The 25,412-nt window shown below is 44.0% G+C and overlaps 1 protein-coding gene across 1 annotated transcript; it reads right to left on the bottom strand.

The window, feature by feature from the left end:
• Positions 1-25,382, bottom strand: LOC138800364 (transmembrane protein 180-like). Its single transcript, XM_069981981.1, has 7 exons — positions 25,229-25,382; positions 19,849-20,014; positions 17,090-17,818; positions 14,327-14,481; positions 8,311-8,394; positions 2,587-2,730; positions 1-766 (listed from the first exon to the last, which is right to left on the bottom strand). The coding sequence occupies exons 2-7, from the start codon at positions 19,999-20,001 to the stop codon at positions 637-639; spliced, it is 1,395 nt and encodes a 464-aa protein (XP_069838082.1). The 5' UTR covers positions 20,002-20,014; positions 25,229-25,382; the 3' UTR covers positions 1-636.
• Between the last annotated feature and the right edge of the window lie 30 nt (positions 25,383-25,412).

A 25,412-nucleotide genomic window follows, 5' to 3' on the forward strand; every position in this document is an offset into this window, starting at 1 on the left:
TTTTTTATCGCCGGACAACCCCTTTAATCCACTCCTGGTTTTGGTTGCAATATGAGGATCACAAGACTGACTGAAATATACGTAGTGTGAACCCAGCCTTATAGTCAATGAGAACACTGAGATGAGCGCGCATCGGGTCACCCATCTCATTCCAGTCATTGGTTCTGGTCACAAGTCCATACGTGGGATGTTACTCGCTTTTTCCAGTGTGGGATTAGGTTTCTCCTTTTTTTAGGTATCTCCTTTCTTAATGATCGTGACGTCCAGAAATTCTATTTTTTTCCTTCCTGAATTTCTATGTAAACATCATGTTCATATCATTTTACTCGTTCAGAACTTGATCCAAAACCTTTGCCATGTTTCAAGGACATGTTAATTTCTTTTTTCTAAAGTAACAGGGACGATTTAACATTTCACCATCATAGCTCTGAGTTAATAAGACGTAAACTATCAGACATTCACTAAAATAAAACTCTTTAGCAGGGCCCCCACCCACCACCACCACCTTTGGCACCCCAGCTGATGGCAGTTGTGGTTGTGTAACAACTGGAGAGTCACAGGTGGGGAGACACTGCTGTACAGGAATAAAGTTTAAGGCACCAGAGAGATACACAAAGTCACTGTGTATTTAGCTGCTCAATGTTCGTCGGCCATGTGACTAGTCCGAATAGAGTATGGCATCCATATGATAATCTGTATGGTGGCTATACAGAGAGGAACGATGCAGGTCAGGTAGAACATGGCGTCATGAAGGCCTAAAAATAAACTGAATGGAAAAGTTAGTGTTATTAAGGATGTGAAGACAGAATAAGCCCCCCAATTATATCCCTCATGTCATTCAGCTGTAGAACTACAATGGCTTGTAAAAAACAAACAAAAAAAACAACTCTGGTGGGATGTGGTGTGTGTAAAAACCTGGTAGGATGTGATGTGTATTCAGCCTCTGAGTCTGTATTTTGTAGGACCACCTTTGGCTGCAGTTACAGCTGCAAATCTGGGAAATGTCTCTAACAGTTTTGCACATCTAGATTCTGAGATTTTTGCCTATTCTTCTATGCAAAATAGCTCAATATTCAATATTCACCCCCCAAACTCAGTCAGACTGGATGGAGACGTCTGTGAACTGCAAAGTCTTGCCGCAGATTCTCAATTGGATTCAGGTCAGGATTTTGACTGGGCTATTCTAAGGGCTGTAATACACGGCCTGGTCACCAATGTAGCAAGGGCTGTATATATATATATCGTTAGCTATGTCCATGTAGCCCTTGTCCTAGTGTAAATTAATAAATCTCATACATATCTCTCCTTGCTCCTCCGTTGTCCTACTCATTTATCTGACTGCAGCTGCCGCTGGAACTTCTAAACTGGTCTCTGAAGTAACAGGCAGCTTAGCTAATGACTAGCCGAGACGGGACACTGCCGCAGCCAGTGACTGGTTGAGTGGCCTGTTACTTCCTAACATCGTCTACGAGGAGTGGGTAGAAGAAACAAGAACACTGTCCGTCAGCAACGCAACACTATTACATGTAGCAGCCGCTGATGATTTTTAGGCTGGAATACATGAGAGCAATCAGCCGATGATCGCTTCATCAACTGATCGTTGTCTTTATTACACTGAGCAATAATCTGCCGAATTCTCCCCCATAGTGTGTGGTATTTAGGCAAAAAAAATTTAAATTCTGTCTCATCTGACCAGACACCTTCTTCCTACATGTTTACGGTGTCCCCCTACCATGTTAGTGGCAAAATGCAAACAGGACTGTCAGTAGTGTAGCGCGAAGATTTAAACTGTTTCAGAGCTCCTGGCATCATAATGAATGCTGATGCCAGGAGTTCCTAAGTCTGGTTTGCAGTATATAGTCCATGCACAGACTGTATATTGCGGATGTGTGAATTGCCCCTAAATCTGGACATATCAGGCAAGAGTGCAAAGAACATTAGAAAGCTTTCAATATTTTTAGAAGAGGGGCCTCAGGGATTTTCAGAATACCCCTTTTACACACAATTTTACAGAGTTTATGCAAATATGTATAACATAGTTGAAGATTTTTTTTAAAAATAGAAACATAGAGCTCAATGATTACCATAGCATTTCACCACTAGATGGCGCCAAATGACCTTTTATGATTAATCATCAAAAGTAGCATCCAGGGCCTGTCTATATGATAACTATATAGACTATATGACATGACAATAACTGCTTAAAGAGGTTATCCTAAGATCCATAGAAATGCTTTATCCATAGGATAGGGGATAACTAGCTGATTGGTGCTGGTCCCACCACCAGGACTCCACATGTTCGGGGGTCCCAAAGAGAATGAATAGAGCGGTGGCTATGCAGGTGTGCTGCCACTCAATTTGTTCAGTGACAACTGCACCCGGTTTCTGGGATCGGAGGGGACTACAGTGGCTGGACCACCACCAGTCAGCTAGTTATTCCCTATCCTGTGGAAAAACGTGGGCAATAAACAATGATATTTGTAACCTGCTAAAACGATGCAATAAGTTGATGAACGAATGTTTACCAGCCGATCACTGAGGCTATTACACAGGGCCTATAGATATATTAGCAGTGTTGCAACTCACTTGGGATCTGGCTGGTCCACTTTGTTGGTTAGGTGTTCGTATCCATACTGGTTAAGAATAGTAACAACAAACATGGGTGCCAGGGACTGTGCAGGCTTTGTGAAGAGGGCGTTGGTCCCAAACACCATTGATGACAGTGGAGACCTAAGGAAATAAATAACAAAAATACTTATTCCCCTTTGTATTGATGGGATATCACTTTCTATATTGCAAATTCTGGAAACTGGAATAGCCCAGTGGTAAATTAAAGGGAACCCTTCAACAGGAAAATGCTATCTAAGCTATCCGCATCATGTTATAGAAAAGGAGTAGCTGAGCAGACTGATATATATCTTTATGGGAGAATATTCAGTATAACTTGTAATTTATTGATTGTAATCTCTGTTGTTTCCATGCTAAAGAGTCCAGCCTATTGAGTGACACCTCCCACTGGACTCCTTAACACAGAGTGAGCAAGGATTTCCATCAAAAAGTAACACTAATTTTTACCCACAATGATATATATCAATCTGCTTTATTCTTCCTGCTCTATAACATGATGGTGATGGATTAGATAGCATTGTCTTGGTGAGCAGTTCCCTTTAAACTAAGTGTGAGGAACAAACTCAATAAAGCAAGATGGTGCCAAGTCCATTGCACTGCATTACTATACTACTAACCACAGTAAAGATTGACCATCTAGAAGTTATCCTCTATCCTAAAGCTGTACCTACACTATAGCTGATTGGTGGGGATTCAACCACTGAAACCCCCACTCATCACGAGGACAAAAAACAATTGTCAATGGAATGGCATTGTCTATGTAACTTTAATTAAAACATAGTCCCATAAAGAACAAATTGACCTGTGGGACTGTGTATACAGACAGTAATAATATATCATGCACCAAAGATAAATGACTGTTCTATGCGATATGATTAGGGTATATGAGATTTTATGATTGAATAACAAACAGTAAACTGTAAACTGAACCAAAAAAAAAAAAAATCTGTGGTTTTTACTGTGCAACATTATCAACATACATACATGCCAGAGAGTCACATCTGGAAAACAGCAGGGCCTGGAAAATGTGACTCCAATTACTTTGAAAAGATAGATAGATAGATAGATAGATAGATAGATAGATAGATAGATAGATAGATAGATAGAAAATAGATAGATAATAGATAGGAGATAGATAATAAATGATAGATAGATAGAAGATAGATAGATAGATAGATAGATAGGAGATAGATAGATAATAGATAGAAGATAGATAGATAGATAGATAGATAGATAGATGATAGATAGATAGATAGATAAATAGATAGATAGGAGATAGATAATAAATAGATAGATAGATAGATAGATAGATAGATAGATAGAAAATAGATAGATAATAGATAGGAGATAGATAATAAATGATAGATAGATAGAAGATAGATAGATAGATAGATAGATAGATAGATAGATAGGAGATAGATAGATAATAGATAGAAGATAGATAGATAGATAGATAGATAGATAGATAGATAGATAGATAGATAGGAGATAGATAATAAATAGATAGATAGATAGATAGATAGATAGATAGATAGAAGAACACTGTCAACACTTTGGTATTCCATTACCAGGTGACAGATTCCCTTTAAGGATGTTTTATTGGATGTTCAGACAATAACCACTGGACTCCTGTAACCGTATAGTGGTGGTCATATCTTATGGGAGAATAGTGATACTGACCCTGGATGTGCTATATACACAAAGAGCTTTTGCAAAGTTGCTCAACTTTACTTTATTGTAAACTTTGAATATTTGAAAAAAAACCAAACAAACTGAAATTTGCTTAATGTAACCGGAGACAGAGGAGCCCCATAGGCTTGTAAGGTTTTACTCTTCACATTTATATCAGAGATAAAGAATAACACAGACGTTGGCCTTGGAGGAAAGAAGGGGGAGCGCCACTTCTAGAATTCTCCACATACTTTTCACAATTTATAAATGAAGGACATTATTCAAGAAGGAGAAGAGGAGTATAGGAGATGGTATTAGCTTCCGGGAACAGCTGATGTTCCTATAAGAAAGCGAAGGAAGGTTTGTGCATCCATGTGAAGAAAGGAAATGTGATACTGACTCATCTGAAGACTGAAATCCCTGGGCGACCATGTAATTCCTACAAAACAGCGCTCCTCTGGAAGATTTTTCTCAAGAAGCATTGCTGCAATAATCCATGGGATAGCTGCACAGGCAATAATGCACAGCTGCTGGCCAATGCAATGTAAGCATACCCCTGTGGAGGCATAGCTGAGCTGTTTAAGTGTCAATGCTTAAAGGGGGTTTCCAAGCATTTAGGACTGATGGCCTATCTACAGGATATTCCATTAACCTCTAATGATCAGGGAGGTAACAACTAACTCCCCCACTGATCAGCTGTTCTGCAGGGCTGTGGCAACGGCATATATACAATGAACTGCTTGGAAACCTCATCTCCATTTACTATACAGTGGTTGGGCTGGGCTACTGCGCTGCGGCTACCATTAAGGCCTTATTACACAGAGCGATAATTTGCCGAATCAGGACGATTTGGCATATATTGCTCCATTTAATAAAGATAACGATCAGCCGAAGAGCCAATCATTGGCTGATCATTTTCTTTTAGTAAGTTTAAAAATAACTGGCTGCACGGTGCAACGTGTAATAGTGATGTGCAGCTGATGGCTGATGAAAGTGAAGAAAAAACAATTAACATTATACTTACCTCTCCATGCTCCCCGATGTCCTGCTGCCTTTCCTCCGGACAGGCCGCTCAGCCAATCACTAGCTGCGGCCGGTCTTAGCTGGGCTTCCTTTCACAGTACAGACAAGATCAGAAGCTTCAAGGCAGTTGCGGCGAGTAGAGAACAGGACACCAGGGAGCATGGAGAGGTAAGTATTACTTTCTATATAAGGCTGCACGGACATCCCTAACTATATCTGTGTAGTCCTTGTTGCATGATTATCGAGCAGTGTAATAGGTTTGGTAAGAGAGCTTGGCGCCAAGGAAGTCTAGCGAAAATTTTTATTAAAGTATTGTATTGCCCCCAAAAAGTTATACAAATCACCAATATACACTTATTATGGGAAATGCTTATAAAGTACTTTTTTCCCTGCACTACTGCATCAAGGCTTTACTTCCTGGATAACATGGTGATGTCACGACCCGACTCCCAGAGCTGTGTGGGCTGTGGCTGCTGGAGAGGATGATGGCAGAGGGATGCTCAGTGTCCCTCCAGTGCCCTGTGTCCCACAGCCCGCACAGCTCTGAGAGTCGGGTCGTGACATCACCAAGTTATCCAGGAAGTGAAGCCTTGATTCAGTACCTCATTGATATTAAGGACACTGGTGTTATGTGTGTGTGTGCTCAGTAGTCCTAAATATTCATGAGGATCTACTCCCTCCATCCACCTGTGTACAGGCAACTGCCAATCAGCAGCCAGTGGGCAGGAGAAGCAGCGCATGACGACGCTCATTCAGTCTATCAGGAAAACAGCCACATTACAAGATATAAGTGATACATGGTTGTAACCAGCGTTCTTGTCACCAGTGTATGCGGCTCTCAAATACAGCAGCATAAATCAAGTGACATTGGAAGTCAAAATTCCTGATCGCTACTTTATGGTCAGGCTGCTGACTGTGGAAGATCCTGCCAAAATAGCTGACATCAGGCAGTATTTATCTAACAGGTATGATAGGGTTAATCTTGGATGAGAAAAACATTTGCACAGATACAGAGTACAGGCAGTACTGGAGAATAACAAAGCAGCTCAAGGACCTTGAAAATCAGGCTGCCCCTATCAAGTAGCTATGTAAATGGGATGAGCCGAGCTATAGATCTACAGTGAGCGAGCAGCCTGTACACGATACATTACAGTCCTGGACATGTACAGTATGTGATAAGAGGTTTTCAATTACCTAATGTTCTACTGTATGTTATAACCCCAGTCTGCTATAAACCAGGAAAACGTGTGGTTGTTATCACCAAGAGATGTGGCAGACATGATGAAACACTGCATATACTTCTGTAGAGGAAACCACATCAGGCTATGCTATCTTATATAGCGACAAAGAGGTTTGTCAATGTATAATGGGCAGGACACATGTTTGGCTTAGGTTGGGCTCACACTACCATTTTTTTTATGTTATAACAAACAGAAAACGGATGGAAAAACTGATTTTAACGTGCACAAAAAAAAATCGTGTTTTTGTGTGCGTTAAAAAAGCAGATGCGTTTTGTTCCTGCTTTATAATGGAGCTCAATAGAAAAACAGACAGGTCCAGATAAATGCATCCATTTTTCCACCTGTTTTTGCAAAAAACGGATGGAAAAATGGATGCCTAATGTGATGCATAGTGTGTGAACCCAGCCTTACAATGGGTGCACAGGCCCTCAAAGTGCTTCTCTTAATCTCTTAAGTGATATGGACAGGAGGGTGAGCTAGGAAGCGCACAGACAGAAATATGAAATGTACGATGTGTCACCTTGTCCTTACAGCTATGTTACTGTTGTCAGTACTTTGAAAACTAAATTACAGCTAACAGATTCACTTTAAAAAAGTCAACTGGTCATGATACTGACAGCAGTTCCCTGAATATCACAGAGCTAAAATGAGACTCCCCTCCTCCAGGCTGTGCTGTCCTGCTCTGTGATTATTCTGTCCATAGGATGTCTGAACCTGAAGGAGCATGTGACCATGCCACCACCTTCATTGGTATATACAGGCTCAGTGGTGGACACTTGAGGGCGGGGCATGGTCACATGCTCCTCTATGTTGGCCAACCTTTGGACAGACTCACCACAGAGCAGGACAGCACAGCCTGGAGGAGGGGTGTCTGATTTTAGCTCTATGAGGTACACAGGGAGCTGCTGTCAGTAAGGGTTGTGAGTACAGTTACTAACACTGAACAATTTTACTATAAAGTGGCCAACCCCTTTAATAAAACCATTCAAGTCTAGTTTAGAAAACTCATTTTCTAATGAGATAGTAATAGGAACTTCATCCATTATTCAGATTAGGAAGCTGCAAAAAGAGTGTCTTTGAGTTAGGAGGTCTTGGAACATCCATGGACAGCCTACTGGTTCAGTGATAACTGTGTAATACTTCATTTGTCCTGTGGTGGTGCTGTAAAAAAAACAAACACTTTCTGCTGGGTTCTCTCACAGACTGCAACTGATCGCAGGACTGTTATCAGCTTCTTACCAAAGGGCGCTGATGACAAAAAGGTAAACCCCTTTAACATGCCTATGGGAAACGGAATTGATACATTTAAAAAATATGAACCAATGGAGTTTACTTTCTTTGGTCCAGACAAATTCTGAACCCTTCCTGAGTTTGGGTCAGAGCTGATGGTTCCCCACTAGCGGCATCACACAAACCATCTGTCTACAGTGTTCAATAAAAGTAATATAGAGGTTTCTATGCTAAATGTGTCCATGAGAGGCGCTGCTGTCTCCTCTGAGATAATTGTGCTAATGACCTATTTTAGTAAATTAGGGTAAGATGAATATGTAACAGGCCTCGCTGCAGACCGAGAGGATGGTGCTCATTCATAGTGACTAAAGGAATAATAGGTCAGGTAATTATCAGTAAGATATAGACAAGTTCTGCAAGATGGGCAAAGCATAAACAAGCAAATCAGGTCAGTAATAAAACATAGCAGATAGTCAGGATGTACACATGCATACCTGACACCAAGTATAACACTTACTTGCGTTTGTAGTTGGCAAAATCTGCGTCTACAATATCGGCCAGGGGCAGATTAAATAAGCTGAATGATGCTTGGACCAACACCCTGGAAAGAAAAAATATTAAAAGGTAAAAAAAAAAACGCAGTTAAATCTATTAAATCTTAATAGCTAAATGAGAAGTGATCTTCAGTGCAAGCTCCTAACAGCCCCCCTGTGCTCCTAAAAGTCATTCCAGACTGTGGACTAAACAAACTGTGGACAGGAATGGCGCAGAGGATGAAGGTAAGAGACATACCTCCATCTTAGGCATCTCCTATGCAATAGGGACATATCAGTAGGTTAGATTCATCTAGATTATATCTGATAGTTGATAGTAATGTTAAAAAGGAGAGCCAATCTATTAGAGCCGTGCTCTAAGGAAGCTGCCAGTCCTATGGTAATGTGGTCTTGTTGTAGGGTGCCAATGGCCAGACAGATATATTGATTATAGATCACTGAAGGGTTAATGGCTATTTTCTAGCTTATGGCTCATTACAGTGCTTGGATATGAATCTATAGAGTGAATCTATGTGTCTCCATGGTTACAGACTACACTCAAACCCTATGTAGTCAGATCCTGCAGTTAAACTGTTTATTAAATCCTCTGGCCCACATAGGTACCATCTACACAAAAATGATTTTTTTTTTATGAAGAATATTTGTAATGTCGCTTAATGTTAATTTTTTTAACAATAAAAATGGGTTGCAAAAGTCGACAATGGAGGAGGCCAGGTGTAGTGTCTTGTCGCCTGCCCCTCCATCTTTAGCCATTTTATGGACAGGATAGTGTTCAGATGCAAGAGAAAGCTGGCCAACAAAGGGGACAAGACTTCAATAATATACAAAACAGTACATGTACATAAACTTCAATAAAAAAATATATTAGTGAGCAGCATATAATCATTATTAACATATACATACATATAATGGCCACCCCTCCCCTCTGTTCAGTTCTTGACTTTGTAAAACATTTTCAAGCTATGACAGTATAATGGATTCATCCGCACATATGTCATTATAGAGAACATTTCATCCAATTATTTAGGTTATCACAATAACTATGGTATTCATCCATACACCAGGTATAGTGAGTGCAGAGTTACATATCCACCCTGATCACTTCTTCATGGCGCTCACAACAATCCGAGGCTGAAATTCTGCTGTCTATGTAATTTAATGGATCTGCAGTGCATGGAATTGTGGGAAGATATATGGCGAGAAGAATCCATTATTAGATAGGCTTATCATCACAGACTGAGGTTTATTCTGTACCGCAATATAAGTAGAAGGAGCACACCAGGTTCCTTCCCGATCAGTCGTTCTTCTAATATCTATGAATTCTTATGCATCAGAAATCCGCAGCACATGTGATCGGACCCTAAAGGAATATCAGATGGGGAACCCCCTCATCTTACTCTGTTGCCAAGGTGGCTGTGATTTATTAGCACTTACCATAGAGAAGTGATCATATTCTGCACAGCAGATACAGTATATGATTGACAGGGTAATTCTTCTCTAAACCAATGTATGTACTGTACAAATATTTAACAAGGCTTTATCCACACACATCCATACCAGCAATGTACACATCAATATACTTGATGTTCAGGGACCATATGTTTGCCTATTGTGTAGAGTGAGATCTTGGCTGTAACCCTTTACAATCCAGTCCATACATTATTGCATATTAGTGCATTACTGCACCCTCTTATAGCCGTCATGACCTGACAACCACCTCCTAACTCTTCCTGGATAGCTTATAATTGGATAAAGAAGCGTCAAGCATGTTGCGATTAAACTTTAGGTGTCATGGTGGATGTCACCACCATAGATGTCTGGCAGAGGCTTATTCCCCTCTTCCTATTAAAGGGAATGTACCATCAGGTATATTCCCTTTAAGTGTTGCACATGAATAGAATGGCACTGGCATGGGGAAGCCACGGTCCCTTTTTTGAACCGCAGCGCCCGTTTCCCACACACGGCACTGGACTATAACCGAGTACCAGCCCTGGCTGAAGCACTGGAGGTACTAGCTGAAGGCTAAAGGTTTCCCATTCCTGTAAGGTAGAAGCAGGTTGGCTGTAGAAGGTTCCTCCCTGGTGGTTCTACTTCCATTACTTCATAGAAAACAGCAGCAGTTTCTCAGGGGTGGTCAGTAAAACAGCGCCCCTGCTCGGAGCAATGTTCTCTTCTAGCAGGACAGCTTTTAAGTATACCTCCAGGGCCTGTCCACCAGTCATCATACCTAACACACTCAACATACCTGACATACCCAACACAAAGAAAAATAGGTAACTTAGAAACCTAAACTGCAATGTCACATCCTTTTTTTCTCTATATAGTTTTATCTTTCTATTGTGAATTAAATTTACAACTGCCTGTAGGTTCATAGACTGGCACGGTAAAGAAGCCTTGCCATGAAGAGCGTGATTCGGTCTGCTTCCAATCTGAGAGAGTACCTGTCATTTTAAAAACATCTGACACAAGTGTTCAGACCCCGACCAATCTAGATGTAAGGAGAGAAGCACTAAGCTGAAAACCTCTATCCCTGCTCTCTGTGTGTGGAATAAGATGGATTTCCCATGGACTTTCATTAGGATTTCATCTCACTCACACTTCTCCATGCGGGTTCTAGTAATCGGTGGGGGTCTGAACATCCAGATGTCAACTGATCAAAACTTCTGATGCGTCTCTAAGACATAACCAAATAAGAAAGATCCAACAGCACCAAAACACAATCTGTAAGGTAATGTAAAGAAAGGATTCACGCCAGGATTCACACGTTAGGGTCTTCATCAGGAATGCTTAAAGCGTAATTGTCATTTTTTTTTTTTTTTGCAGAATTCCGTAGTATAAGCGCTTTTAAGAAACTCTATACCAGGTTTTATTTGGCAAAAAAGCCTCTTTCTGTACTCAAAAAACAATTTCCAAGCCCCCCCCCCGTCACTTCTTATCTGTGCATTATATGGCAAATCTGTCTTCATTACAGAGAAGCCAGTGAAGACGGGTTCTGCTGTGTCCATTATATCCTATGAAGGGGGGGGGGGGCTGAGGGAGGTGAGTGAGCAAGAAGAGGAGACATGAAGGTCAGCTGTTTGTAGACTGTCTGGGCACCTAAAACGCTGAATTCAGAGGTCAGAAAGGTCAGTGCTTATCTAGGAACTTGCTGAGAGAAGATTGCATGGTGTTGTGCTGTGCAGGACTGCTCCGTGCTCACTCACTCCTCTCAGCCCCTCCCCTCTCCATAGACACATAATGGACACAGAAATCCTGCTTCTTCTGAAGTGAGGGGGGACCTAGGAAAACTGCTTTTTCAGTACAGAACGAAACTCTTTCAGTAAATAAAACCTATTACAGAGTTTCTTAAAATCGCTTGTAGTATAGATATTTATTGTTTTCAGAAAAATGACCCTAAAAATGACAGTTACGCTTTAAGGCTATGTTCACACTATGTAAGTTTTCGGCCGTAGCGCGCTCCGTGAATAAGCGGCTGGAGATTTACGTAGTTTGCGTACAATGGAAAGTATACGATCTACGGCTGCACAGTTCACACTACGTACGAACTTACGCCCGGATCGTATGCGGCGCCGTAAAAAATGAACCAGACCATTGTTTCGGGACGGAAATGCTGTAACTTATGCCCGTAGCGTAACATGCGGTCTAGTAAGGAGTGGTGATATCTTTATTTTTCCACTTTGATTTGCCGATCCAAAAGGTGCTGTGGGGTGTCCGGGGCTAGCCGAAGATATCCAAGTAAAAGACCGCTGTCAGATCGCTACGGGCGTAAGTTCGCGGACCGTACGTAGCCGGCCGCAACTTGCATAAATCCCGGCCGGAGTTTTACACGTATATGTCCGGTCGCGAAAAATATGCGGCTGGACATATACGTAGTGTGAACATAGCCTAAAGAGTCACTGTCGTTTAAATTTTTTTTGCAGAAATCCATAGTACAGGAGATTTTAAGAAACTTTGTATTTGGGTTTATTAGGCGAAAAATGCATTTTTATTATGAAAAAACTGTTTGAAGCTCTCCCCTCAAAACAGGACAACAAAGAGTTAATTTACAGCTACATCACTGGGCTATCTCCTCTGAAGTCAGCCCTGACCTCTCTGACCTTTGAATAGAGGCTTTCACATAAGTCCCGCTGTGTAATCCTTTGTTCTTTGCTCTCTGATGGCGACTGATGTAAAAGAGTCGAGATTTCCTGATAATGAGCAGTGGATGAGAGAGATGAGGGGGGGGGGGGGCTGGGGAAAGGCTTTTTGAATGCAGATAATGGCATATTTGCCCAATAAACCCAATTACAAAGTTTCTTAAAATTGCCTGGACTATTTATTTCTGCCAAAAAAAAAAAAAAAAAAAAAAAGAAATGACAGTGACACTTTAACCTCTTAAGGACATAGGACGTACCGGTACGTCCTATGTCCTCACTTGCACTTCAAAGCGGGGCCGCGCGGCGGCCCCGCTTTGAAGTGCCGCGATCCCGGGTGCCGCGTGTAGCCCGGGACCGCCGCTATTAGCGGGCACGGTCTGATCGCCGTGCCCGCTAATTAGCTAATCGGAGGCAGCTGTCAAAGTTGACAGCTGCCTCCGATTACCGGAGGCAACGTTTCCCTGGTGTCTAGTGGGGGAGATCGCTCCTCCGGGACCTTGTCCCGGAGGAGCGATCTCCGTTACTGATGCCGGCCGGGGACGCGTCCAAGATGGCGCCGTCCTCGGCTCGGCACTCGTTTGTATTCGGCTGCAGCAGCCGAAAGCAAACGAGTGCCGATCTCATGGATCTCTGCAGCATATCTATGCTGCAGAGATCTCAATGAGAGATCCAAGTGTATATACTAGAAGTCCCCCAGGGGGGCTTCTAGTATATGTGTAAAAAAAAAAAAAAAAGTGTTGTTAATAGTAAAAAGCCCCCTCCCCTAATAAAAGTCTGAATCACCCCCCTTTTCCCAGGTTTTAAATAAAAGTAAACAAATAAATAAATAAATAAACATGTTTGCTATCGCCGCGTGCGTAATCGCCCGAACTATTAATTAATCACATTCCTGATCTCGTACGGTAAACGGCGTCAGCGCAAAAAAATCCCAAAGTGCAAAATTGCGCATTTTTGGTCGCATCAAATCCAGAAAAAATGTAATAAAAAGCGATCAAAAAGACGTATATGGGCAATCAAGGTACCGATAGAAAGATCACATCATGGCGCAAAAAATGACACCTTACACAGCCCCATAGACCAAAGGATAAAAGTGCTATAACCCTGGGAATGGAGCGATTTTAAGGAACGTATATTGGTTAACAACGGTTTGAATTTTTTACAGGCCATCAGATACAATATAAGTTATACATGTTATATATCGTTTTAATCGTAACGACTTGAGGAACATGCATAACAAGTCAGTTTTACCCCAGGGTGAATGGCGTAAAAACACATTTCCCCCAAATAAAAGAAATGCGTTTTTTTTTTCAATTTCACCACACTTCGAATTTTTTTCTGGTTTCGCAGTGTACTTTATGCAAAAATTCAGCCTGTAATTGCAAAGTACAATTAGTGACGCAAAAAATAAGGGGTCATGTGGGTTTCTAGGTGGAAAAATGCAAGTGCTATGGCCTTTTAAACACAAGGAGGAAAAACCGAAAACGTAAAAACGAAAATGGGCCATGTCCTTAAAGGGTTAACAAAGATATAGTTCAAAATATAGTTCCAAGATCTGTACTACCCTGGATATTATTGTTCTACCCTGGATGTTATTATACTACCATGGATGTTACTGGCCTTCTTCACTTGTTATTTCTCTACAACATGTTCAAAGTTTGACAGTGTCCATGGAAGAGTAGTAAAATAACCTTGTATCTCATTCAGTGACAAGATCCATTTATTAGGATACAAGAATATTTTTATCTTTCATTAAAAGCAAAACACGTTTGAAGAAAACCAGAGGGAAAGAAGGCCGTCTCATCCCTGACACTGACAGAAGGCAGGATGGGAGATGTTTACTTACATGTTGGTGGTGAGGAACATAGCCAGGATATAGTAATGCTGAGATCCCATGAACAGCATCAGAACCGCTGAAAAGGCTTCCACATAGAATCCATACAAGATGACCCTATAATAACCGATACTGGACAATAGGGAGTGGCTGATCAGCACCAGAAACTGGAAGAACAAATGAGAAGCGTATTACTGTGGTTACATATACAGAACTTACAATGGGAAGCTGCCGCTCTGAACTGGTTGGGATAAACAGTATATAGTTTTGTGGGAAAAGATTCAGAGGAACTTGAATTGAATTCTTAGTTTTATTATTATTCTTTAGTGCAGTGCTTCTCAAACTTTTTGTTTTCGGGTCTCACCTGGGGCTCTGATGCTCCAGCCTCACCAACAAACACATACTACTATGCACTGCCTAATACTGCCATGTAGTGCACATTATATCCCAGAGCAGTGGCAAATAAGCACCAAAGTGCAGAAATAAATACTGCTCCACCAGCAAAAACCCAACACCACATACTGCTCCACCTGTAAACTAGCACCACAGTGCAGCACTCCTTTCTCCGTAACCCACCCCTCTACTCACCTGGCAGCTTCCACACACACCAGCATGATTCCATTCTTAACCTCCTATTTCTGTGTCAGCTCCCTCTCTCCTCCTTGCCCCATTTTTGTGCATGCAGTGCTCCTGGCACTGTCACAAATAATTAATAACCCCACTAGTGCCCCACAAATAATAACCCAAATAGTGCCACACAACTAGTTAATAACCCCAATAGTAACACGTCAGTGCCCCACAAATAGATAAGTCCCCCATTAGTGTTCCACAAATAGTTAATAACCCAAATGGTGTCCCTGCTGTGCCACCCTATTTAGTAATAATGCCCCTGCTGTGCCACCCTATTTAGTAATAATGCCCCTGCTGTGCCACCCTATTTAGTAATAATGCCCCTGCTGTGCCACCCTATTTAGTAATAATGCCCCTGCTGTGCCACCCTATTTAGTAATAATGCCCCTACTGTGCCATCCATAGTACTAATGTTACCCCTCTGCCTGCAATTAAACCCTCCATTCCCAAGGCCCGCAATTAAACCTCTCTGACCCACCACCACCAGCAATTAACCCTCCCCTCCTTGGTATGGCATGCCGCCAGCTTAGTTAGTGCTTTACCTGCACTCCTGCCCAGCGCCTTCTGGTGCTCCCTGGCCTCCAGCAGCTCTGCCATGTCCCGATGCAACCCGATGTCTGCCTGGGGAGACACTTGTCTGCCTGCAGCTAACAATGTTCCTGTCGCCAGCCGCGCTGCGCACCTCACAGTTTGAGAAGCGCTGCTTTAGTGTATTGTTATGGGGGCTGTCCCTCTGCCTGAAATGTTTTTGAACAGCATTTAGTAACATGCTTTACAGCAAGCACTATGGACATATGCACAGTAAACATATCCAGACCTTATTCTTTGTATGGAGCAGGTTTGTAAGCATGCTCTTTGACCTGTGCAGGTGTCATTCTACAGGGGAGGGGAGGCTGAGCTGCTATTGTTTTATCTATCTACTGGTGTCACCTATAACTGTGATTCTGTACAGATCACTTTCCTTATGGCCTATTTATCATCACAGACAGAATAGGAAGTCACTTAGCGTTAGGTTTAAAGCAAACCAATCACCTTCTTGGTTAAGTGAGGTGGGACACCGCTGCAGCCACTGACTGGCTGGGCAGGCCTTCAGCCTCAGAACCCGGAAGAAGCCTCACAGTGTGACAGAGAAGTAAGACACTGGCGGCGGAGCATATCTCAGAAAAAGGCCTTCACTAGGAGTGCCCCTTTAAGTTTCCATTGCTCAGGAGGCCAATTATGTGGCTGAGAGGAGGTTGAAGGCAGTGTGACTACATACCGCTGAAGCTCTGCCCTCATGCCTAGATACCGGCAATCGGGAACAAGAAATAAAAATGTTTTGTTTTTTTAATTGCCACCGTGCCAGAGACTGCCAGGCACAAGGTCAGAGAGTTGTGCTCAGCAGCTGTAAGGTACGGCTGTCAGTTCACACTCCACCAGGGAGGCGATTGGTTCCCTTTAATGGTCAGACTCAAACCTGCAAGATTTCATGAAATATATACATAGCAAAATGGAAAATTAGAAGAAGAAAAAATAATCACCAAAAAATGTGTAATATAAAACTCTATTTAAACAACAGGTCATTTTCTAACAACACATTCGCTTTTTTTTACCTTCATCCTCAGCACTGTTTTCTCACAATCCTTCTTTTTATTGATAGATTAAATAGGTGGTTTAGTGTTCTAGGGAAGGGACTACAGCCCCCCTGGGGAACCAATCTGCCCATCCACCTGCCCCTCTTCATGAATATTGAGGTGGCGCTCTACAGTGACATCACTGCGGCTGCTCATCATTTTCTAACCTGTTGTTTAGTTTCCCTTTAAAGGGGTTTCCCAGGCAAAATTAATTGATGAGCAATCCCACAGGATACCGACACGGCACCGATCAGCTGTTTGGGGCCCACACTACACAGTGAATAGAATTTGTCTCTGTTCATAGTGAAGCAGAGGGTCCATTCAACTGAATAGAACCTGAGCTGCAGTTACAGGTCACCACCACTACACATGCATGGTGACAAACTCTATTCACTATGTAGCACAGGAACCAGTCCTGTGGATAGATTATAGGTTCATTTTGCCAATAAGGCCCCTTTAAGAAATGTGTCCTAAAACTGACATGTCAGGAAAGCTAAATGCAAACTGACATTTCAAATATGGTAACATTTACCTGAGGAAATATGAAGCCCGCTCCATACATGATACTCCTCACAAAAGAGGGCAGTGCATCTTGGGGAATGAGGTTATCGGCAAAAATGATCATGAAATTGCTGCAAAAAGTAGCAAAAAAAACTTGAAAAAAGTTCATAGAGACAAATATCAGAAAGTTCCTCTGGGTAAGGATCTGTTTGGTAAGAGTCAGCACAGCGGCCCAGGACAGAGACGTCTCGGACTTTCCGCTGCTCTCTATAGGCTTCTCCCGCTGTTCATACTGGGTTATACCAAACACCCCGGTGTAGCACATACACGCCGTGGCCACGACAGCCACAAACATTGCAAAGGTCTGAAAGCTGGGGAAGTTTTCCATATTGTCTGACACAAGACCACAGAAGAGGATGCTGGATGATCCCAGCAGAGAAGCCACTTGGTTGTATCTTATGAGCTGGAGGCGACTTTCGTGTTTGGTTGAAATCTCGGCAAACAGGGCGCACTGTGCAAGCAGTACAAAGGTAAGCATGCCATCAAAAATACAGAGGGCAACCATAAGGTGGACCCCACTAAGCCAGTCACCCTCTGAGTAATCTTTCCAAGGGAACCAGGGAAGCAGGAAGGCGAGGGCATAAAATGGAGCTCCATACAAGATGGAATGACGTCTTATAGAGCAGAAGCCTGTCTTGGAATTATCTTGTATATAACCAAACAGGGGGTCATTTATGGCATTCCAGATCATAAAAACCACCTGTAAAATCAAAGCAGCACATAGTATAAAAAAAATCTACACAATTTTTAATGCGCTAAAAGCTTAGTAGTATCATACAAGAGTCCCCCCAAAAGAAGTTAGCTAGTCTCAGCTAGTTGTATGTGTCCCTGCACAATAACATAATAACAAAGTATCGGTTGCATTCAGCTAAAGTCTTTTTAGAAATACTGTGGCAAGTGTTTTTCCTCCCTACAGCACCCCCACAGGGAAATTAAGGTATTACATGGTTTTTACTCAGAGCAATGTTTTGCCAGGACAGTTTTCTTACCTGTTACAGACACTAAAAATAGACACCTGGTACACTGTCAAAATGAGAAAAGACCCCCATCAATGTAAGCAGAGAGCACATATTCTCTCTTATGGTGGTAAAACAAAATAAATATATATATATTTTCTATAACCACCACCATCTTGGGGTCATTGGGGGTAGAGGACAGTCATAGGCCTCCTGATGTCATCTGCTGGTTCTTTCCTCCCACCGCTATTCTACAAACCTTTATGTACGCTCAAGTTAAAGAGAACCTGATATCAGATATGAGGGGGGTGATTGCCCTGCCCAGGGCCGGCTTCAGCACAGGGCTTACCAGGGCAAGTGCTGGGGCCCACAGCGTCTCTAGGGATCCAGAGAGCGAGAGGGGCCCGGCGTTCTAATGTTCGGCTCGCTCACTGTAGTGTAGGTTGAGCACTGAACAACAGAAGACAAAAGAGACAGAGCAGGACCTGCACAGAGAGAGAAAAGGGCAAGGACCTAATCACATGACCTGAAGGTCCTCAACCTTACAGTGTGAAGAGCAGCCCGACAGAGATGAGGAGGGAGAAGACTGAGCTGTAAGTGCTGTGTGTCAGGATGCGAGTGTGTCAATGTCAGTCAAGTCAGTGTCTGTGTCAGTCAGTCATTGTCAGCCAGTCGGTGTTAGTCAGTCAGTGTTAGTCAGTCAGTGTTAGTCAGTCAGTGTTAGTCAGTCAGTGTTAGTCAGTCAGTGTTAGTCAGTCAGTGTTAGTCAGTCAGTGTTAGTCAGTCAGTGTATGTTAGTGGTGTCTCAAGTGATTATGCATAGTGTGTGGATTATGGGTGCATAGTGATTAAAGGAGAAGTCCAGCGAAAATTTTTATTAAAGTTTTGTATTGCCCCCCCCAAAGTTATACAAATCACCAATATACACTTATTACAGGAAATGCTTATAAAGTGTTTTTTCCCTGCACTTACTACTGCATCAAGGCTTCACTTCCTGGATAACATGGTGATATCACTTTCTGGATAACATGGTGATGTCACGACCCGACTCCCAGAGCTGTGCGGGCTGTGGCTGCTGGAGGGGATGATGGCAGGGGGACACTGAGGGACACAGGGCACTGGAGAACACTGAGCATCCCCCTATCATCATCCTCTCCAGCAGCCACAGCCCGCACAGCTCTGGGAGTCGGGTCATGACATCACCATTTTATCCAGGAAGTGACATCTCCATTTTATCCAGGAAGTGAAGCCTTGATGCAGTAGTAAGTGCAGGGAAAAAAGCACTTTATAAGCATTTCCCGTAATAAGTGTATATTGGTGATTTGTATAACTTTTCAGGGGCAATACAATAATTTAATAAAAAATTTCACTGGACTTCTCCTTTAAATAAGGGGCCAGCTAAGGCTCTGTCACCCAAGAGGTCCGCAAAAACCTGGAGCCGGCCCTGGCCCTACCAGCGCTGATTGACAGATCTGTCATTATGCCTGGAACAGGGGTAGATCTATGAATTAAGGTAGGTGGAGTAGTAAAAGCCACCAGGGACCACCCCGATGACTTGTGGTTCAAGCAGCATAAAAATGGCGACACGTTCCCTTTCATGTTAGTGTGTTGTGTTTTCCGATGAGGTCTTGGTGATGCTGCAGACTGCCATCATCCCTACTATAAGACATAGCAAAACCGCTGACAGCATAAGGCAAGAATATAAGCAGAGCAAATAGAAATGGCATCTATGTGACTCCCAATATCCTGAGAGGGCTCTGAGCCTGGCTTTTACCTGGGCTTGGTGGAAGGCTCCTTCTGATATTTTGTAGCGGGTCAGAAACAGCTTGACATAATAAAAGTTAAATATACTGTTCATCATTCCAGCACCTAATGTGGTCATGGAGTAGGCCACGGCAGGCCTGTGGATGCCAAAGGATAACTTCATGTTTAGAGTTCACCTAAGGAGACATCAACAGAGACAGGAGGATAGAAAATGTACTGGCAGGCAGAATAACAAAGCATCAAAGCATTTACACTGATCAGCCATAACATTAATACCACTGCCGGGTAAAGGAATATACATAGATTATCTTACAATAAAGAGGTATAGTGGCTAGGCAATAAGCCATCAGTCAGTTCAATGGCGGGTCTATGAGGTATACACACTATGTAGTAGTTAGTACCTATAAAGTAAGAGCAAATGTTTAAAGGGGTTATCCAGCAAAAAACTTTTTCTTTCAAACCAACTGGTGTCAGAAAGTTATATAGATTTGTAATTAATTTCTATTTAAAAAAATCTCCAGTCTTCCTATACTTATCAGTTGCTGTATGTCCTGCAGGAAATGTTTTCTTTTCAGTCTGACACAGTGCTCTCTGCTGCCACCTCTGGCTGAGATAGGAACTGTCCAGAGCAGCAGCAAATCCCCATAGAAAACCTTTCCTGCTCTGGACAGTTTCTGTCTCACAGAGGTGGCAGCAGAGAGCACTGGGAAGACTTGAGATTTTTAAATCGAAGTAAATTACAAATCTATATAACTTTCTGAAACCAGTTGATTTAAAAAGAAAAAGATTTTCACTGGATAACCCCTTTAACTGGAAATAGGATCATGGGAGGTCCATTGAAGCCTCAGAAGACCTACTGTAGTACAAGCTACTGGTGCAGGACACAAAGGGCATCGCGGTGCCCTGCATATGGATCTCCTTAGTCCAGACCAGTCAGTGCCCATGCTGTACCCGGTCTACTGATGAAAGTCAATACAATGGGCATCAGTGACCTTCTGGAGTCCATGTCCCCATGCGTCAGGAGGGAGACAATGGCAGGTTTTAATGTTGTGGCTGATTGATGTATTACATGTCTATGACTACAGCGACTGAATGAAGGGTCCTGGACCCTAAACAACGTCCGCTGGCTACTACAGTCCACCATAATTCAGACTGTGATCTTAGAGTATACGGGGCCCAAGACACACTGCAGGATAAGGACAGCAGAGAAGCGTGGTGGCCTCTTTACTAGTCATGGACTTGACAGCCAACCGGGCACTGTGTCTGGTATCTGTGCCACAATACTGGGTAGGAAGTGGGAGTCAAAGAGGGCAATGTGCCAGCGGGTGACATATACCTGGAAGTATGGGACACCTTATAACATTAGTCTTCATTCTCACTGCAACGGAAATGTGCAATAAAGCTTTCACTTCTGATAGTGACAGACACAACCTGACCTTTAGTCCCTGATATCCTGTATGTATGGGATAAGGCATGTATGTACAAAGGGCATTCTAATAGAGGCGGCATCTATCAGCCATTCATGTAACATACCGCCATGTAGTCACAAAGCATTTGTCCTCACCGGATTTGGGGGCACAAGAGCAAGATTCACATTAATGCCCTGCCCATGGATACTGCAGCGGTGGAGTGGAGTTAAAGGGGCCTTCCCACTAAAGATATTAAAGGGGTTGTCCAGCGAAAAACTTTTTCTTTCAAATCAACTGGCGTCAGAAACTTATATAGATTTGTAATTTGCTTTTATTAAAAAAACTTAAGTCTTCCCATACTTATTAGCTACTGTATGTCATGCAGGAAATGTTTTATTTTCGGTCTGACACAGTGCTCTCTGCTGACATCTCTGGCCGAGACAGGAACTCTGCCTCGGTTTTCTATGAATCCCCATAGAAAACCTCTCCTGCTCTGGACAGTTCCTGTCTCGGACAGAGATGTAGCAGCAGAGAGCACTGTGTCAGACTGAAAATAAAACATTTCCTGCAGGACATCCAGCAGCTAATAAGTATGGGAAGACTTGAGATTTTTTAACAGAAGTAAATTACAAATCTATATAAGTTTCTGACGCCAGTTGATTTGAAAGAAAAAGTTTTTCGCTGGACAACCCCTTTAATATCTTTAGTGGGAAGGCCCCTTTAACTCCACTCCACCGCTGCAGTATCCATGGGCAGGGCAGTAATGTGAATCTTGCTCTTGTGCCCCCAAATCCGGTGAGGACAAATGCTTTGTGACTACATGGCGGTATGTTACAGTTGATTTGAAAGAAAAAGTTTTTCGCTGGACAACCCCTTTAATAACATATCTCTAAGAGGGTCCGACCTTTTACGGCTGCCCGTTCCCTGGCCAGTATGGCTACTGTATATCCTGTGATGCAGTTTTTAGCATATTACGCTGTCAAACATAATTCAGGTTCTGAAAGGGAACCTGTCACCCCCCGTGCCAGGGTTAAGGCCTCCTGACCCCCCGCTACAGCCCTGGATACTTACCCCATCTCGCCAAATCCCGATCCCAGGACGTAGATATCACCATCTGAAGCACAGCACTGCTGAGATGGGTCCTACGCCCATAGAGAATGAATGGAGCCGTCATTCTCTATGGGCGTCAGACTCATCTCAGCAGCGCGCGCCGGGCTTCAGACAGGGATATCTCCGTCCCGGGACCGGCTCCGGGACTTGGCGAGATGGGATAAGTATCCAGGGCTGTAGCAGGGGGTAGGGCGGCCTTCACCCCGGCACGAGGGGTGATGGGTTTCCTTGAACGTCTGACACTGTAAGGGTATGTTCACATTTGGTTTTTCTCCACACCTCGGGCTACACGTCAGGAATCATAGAAAAAAGGATGCGGACGTGCGGCCGACGGCCACATGAAGGCCACATTGACTTTAATGAGCAGGACAGAGTCATAATGTGACTGTGTTCTGCTCATTTGCGGGACGTACACTGCTTTTGTGCAGGACTCAATAGCATAGTCGACCACGCTATTGAGTCCTGCACAAAAGCCATGTAGGTCCCGCAAATGAGCAGAACACAGTCACATAATGACTCTGTCCTGCTCATTAAAGTCAATGTGGCCTTCATGTGGCCGTCGGCCGCACGTCCGCATCCTTTTTTCACTGATTCCTGACGTGTAGCCCGAGGTGTGGAGAAAAACCAGATGTGAACCTACCCTAAGATATCTGTTAGGTCCACAAGACACATGGTACCTTTTCTACACTACTCACAAAAAGTTAGGGATATTTGGCTTGCGAGTGAAATTGAAGGAAAAGGTAAAAAGTTCCAGCTCCAGCGATATCAGGTCATGAAGTGGAGCATTTAAAAGGTGATTTCCTTATCACAAACTATTTACTGAAACAAAAGCCAACACCAGTGGTGAGTACAACCCAATAACCAATATCAGTGTCTCTATAACTTGTCATGTGGCCATGAGCATCAAATACAGCTTGACAATGACGTCTCCTGCTGATCACAAGTCGGCTTATTGTCTGTAGAGGGATGGCATCCCACTCTTCTTGAAGGGCGGCCCTTGGGTTATTGAGGTTCTGGGGTACTCAGTTACAAGCCTCTACATGGTGACTTATTTATGTAGTATGGGCCTATCACTGCACCATTCACAAAGTGTAGGGCAGTTCTGTACCGACTAGACACACCTGCCCAGGGACGACCTTTGGGGTGTGCGACCTGTGCGGTTGCACATGGCACATCACTTCTGACCAGCTGGAGGGGGGGGGGGGGGCGTCTGGCAGACAGACAGACAGCTGCACACCTACCTTAGTTATATGTGCTGTCTGTCTGCTGGAGCACCCCCCCCCCCCAGCTGGCCCGGCCTCCTCCTATAGTGGTTAGCTCGGGGAGCTGCAGCAGACTGACAGCACATCTTTTTGCTGTTTGTCTGCCAGAGAGCCCATGGCCGCCCTCCTCCTCCCGCAGGGGTTTGTTCCCTTACGCTCTCTTGTGCTGTGCCATAGCATGATGTCACTGGGCACCTGGACCGCACCTCCCCTTCCTAACACCACACACGGTAGGTTTTATGGCTGAGGGGCTGTATTGTTTGGCTTGGAGGTAGTTGTGTGTATGGCTGGGGTACAGGTGGGAGTTGTGTGTATGGCTGGGGGGTCTGGTAGTTGTGTGTATGGCTGGGGGGTCTGGTAGTTGTGTGTATGGCTGGGGGGTCTGGTAGTTGTGTGTATGGCTGGGGTACAGGGGGGAGTTGTGTGTATGGCTGGGGGGTCTGGTAGTTGTGTGTATGGCTGGGGGGTCTGGTAGTTGTGTGTATGGCTGGGGGGTCTGGTAGTTGTGTGTATGGCTGGGGGGTCTGGTAGTTGTGTGTATGGCTGGGGGTCTGGTAGTTGTGTGTATGGCTGGGGGGTCTGGTAGTTGTATGGCTGGGGGGTCTGGTAGTTGTGTGTATGGCTGGGGGGTCTGGTAGTTGTGTGAAGGCTGGGGGGTCTGGTAGTTGTGTGTATGGCTGGGGGGTCTGGTAGTTGTGTGTATGGCTGGGGGGTCTGGTAGTTGTGTGTATGGCTGGGGGGTCTGGTAGTTGTGTGTATGGCTGGGGTCTGGTAGTTGTGTGTATGGCTATGGGGGGGTTAGTTGTGTGTATGGCTATGGGGGGGGGGTAGTTGTGTGTATGGCTGGGGGCCTGGTACTTGTGTGTATGGCTGGGGGGTCTGGTAGTTGTGTGTATGGCTTGGTGAGTAGTACTTGTGTGTATGGCTTGGTGAGTAGTACTTGTGTGTATGGCTGGGGGTCTGGTAGTTGTGTGTATGTCTGGGGGTCTGGTAGTTGTGTGTATGGCTATGGGGGGTTAGTTGTGTGTATGGCTGGGGGTCTGGTAGTTGTGTGTATGGCTGGGGGGTCTGGTAGTTGTGTGTATGGCTGGGGGCAGTTGTTTGTATGGCTGGGGGAGTCGGGTGGTGGGTGTTGGATGTCATCAGGAGGGGTGGGAGGCTTAGGAGATTTATGTCACCTTGTGGGGGTCTCAGCAGGTCTCAGGGTGGGGGGCCCCATCTACCCTAGGGACGGCCCTGCACCTGCCCTGTACTCAGTAACACCACCAAGGGCGGCCCTAGAGCTGTGGCAGGACTACTACTCTCAGCATGGCCTGGCAGTCTGCTCTGCACTTGTCCTGGCATGCTGGAAGTTGTAGTTCTGCAAGTGCTGCAGGGCCACAGGTTGGAGACTCAGTGATTACAGACAGATACTGATCAGATGATTCATCTTCCGGCAAACAGGGAATGTTCCTATTCACTAACAGCAAAGCCAGCAGAAGGCTGCAAGAACCGCATCACGTCCGCTATTTTAATGCGGTACCGCAATCCACTATCACCATCTAGCAGCTACACGTTCACCTTCACCATAGAAAACGTAAAGCATGCATCCATAGTGAACAGATACTACCAGGCAGTGAGGACACGGGCGGGCAGACGGGACGCTATACTCAGGGATCTCCCACCACTATCCTGTTGCCCTTCGCAACCCGCACGCTTTAGGGTCTCAGCATCTTCCAGCAAAACACGGAAGTGTCAAAAAATCAGAAGCGGGCGTGTTTCTCGCGCTCAACCAATCATAGCACCGCGCTTTC

This window comes from Dendropsophus ebraccatus, chromosome 9 (genome assembly GCF_027789765.1).
Source record: "Dendropsophus ebraccatus isolate aDenEbr1 chromosome 9, aDenEbr1.pat, whole genome shotgun sequence".
NCBI classification, from domain to species: Eukaryota; Metazoa; Chordata; class Amphibia; order Anura; family Hylidae; genus Dendropsophus; species Dendropsophus ebraccatus.

Excerpts from the sequence above, each read along its gene's own strand:
- LOC138800364 (XM_069981981.1), bottom strand. The coding sequence starts at position 20,001 with ATGAAGTTATCCTTTGGCATCCACAGGCCTGCCGTGGCCTACTCCATG. Across the intron at positions 17,819-19,848 it reads GAGCCTTCCACCAAGCCCAG|GTGGTTTTTATGATCTGGAA; the intron begins GTAAAAGCCAGG and ends TTGATTTTACAG. Across the intron at positions 767-2,586 it reads GTGGACCAGCCAGATCCCAA|TTTATTTTTAGGCCTTCATG; the intron begins GTGAGTTGCAAC and ends TTTTCCATTCAG.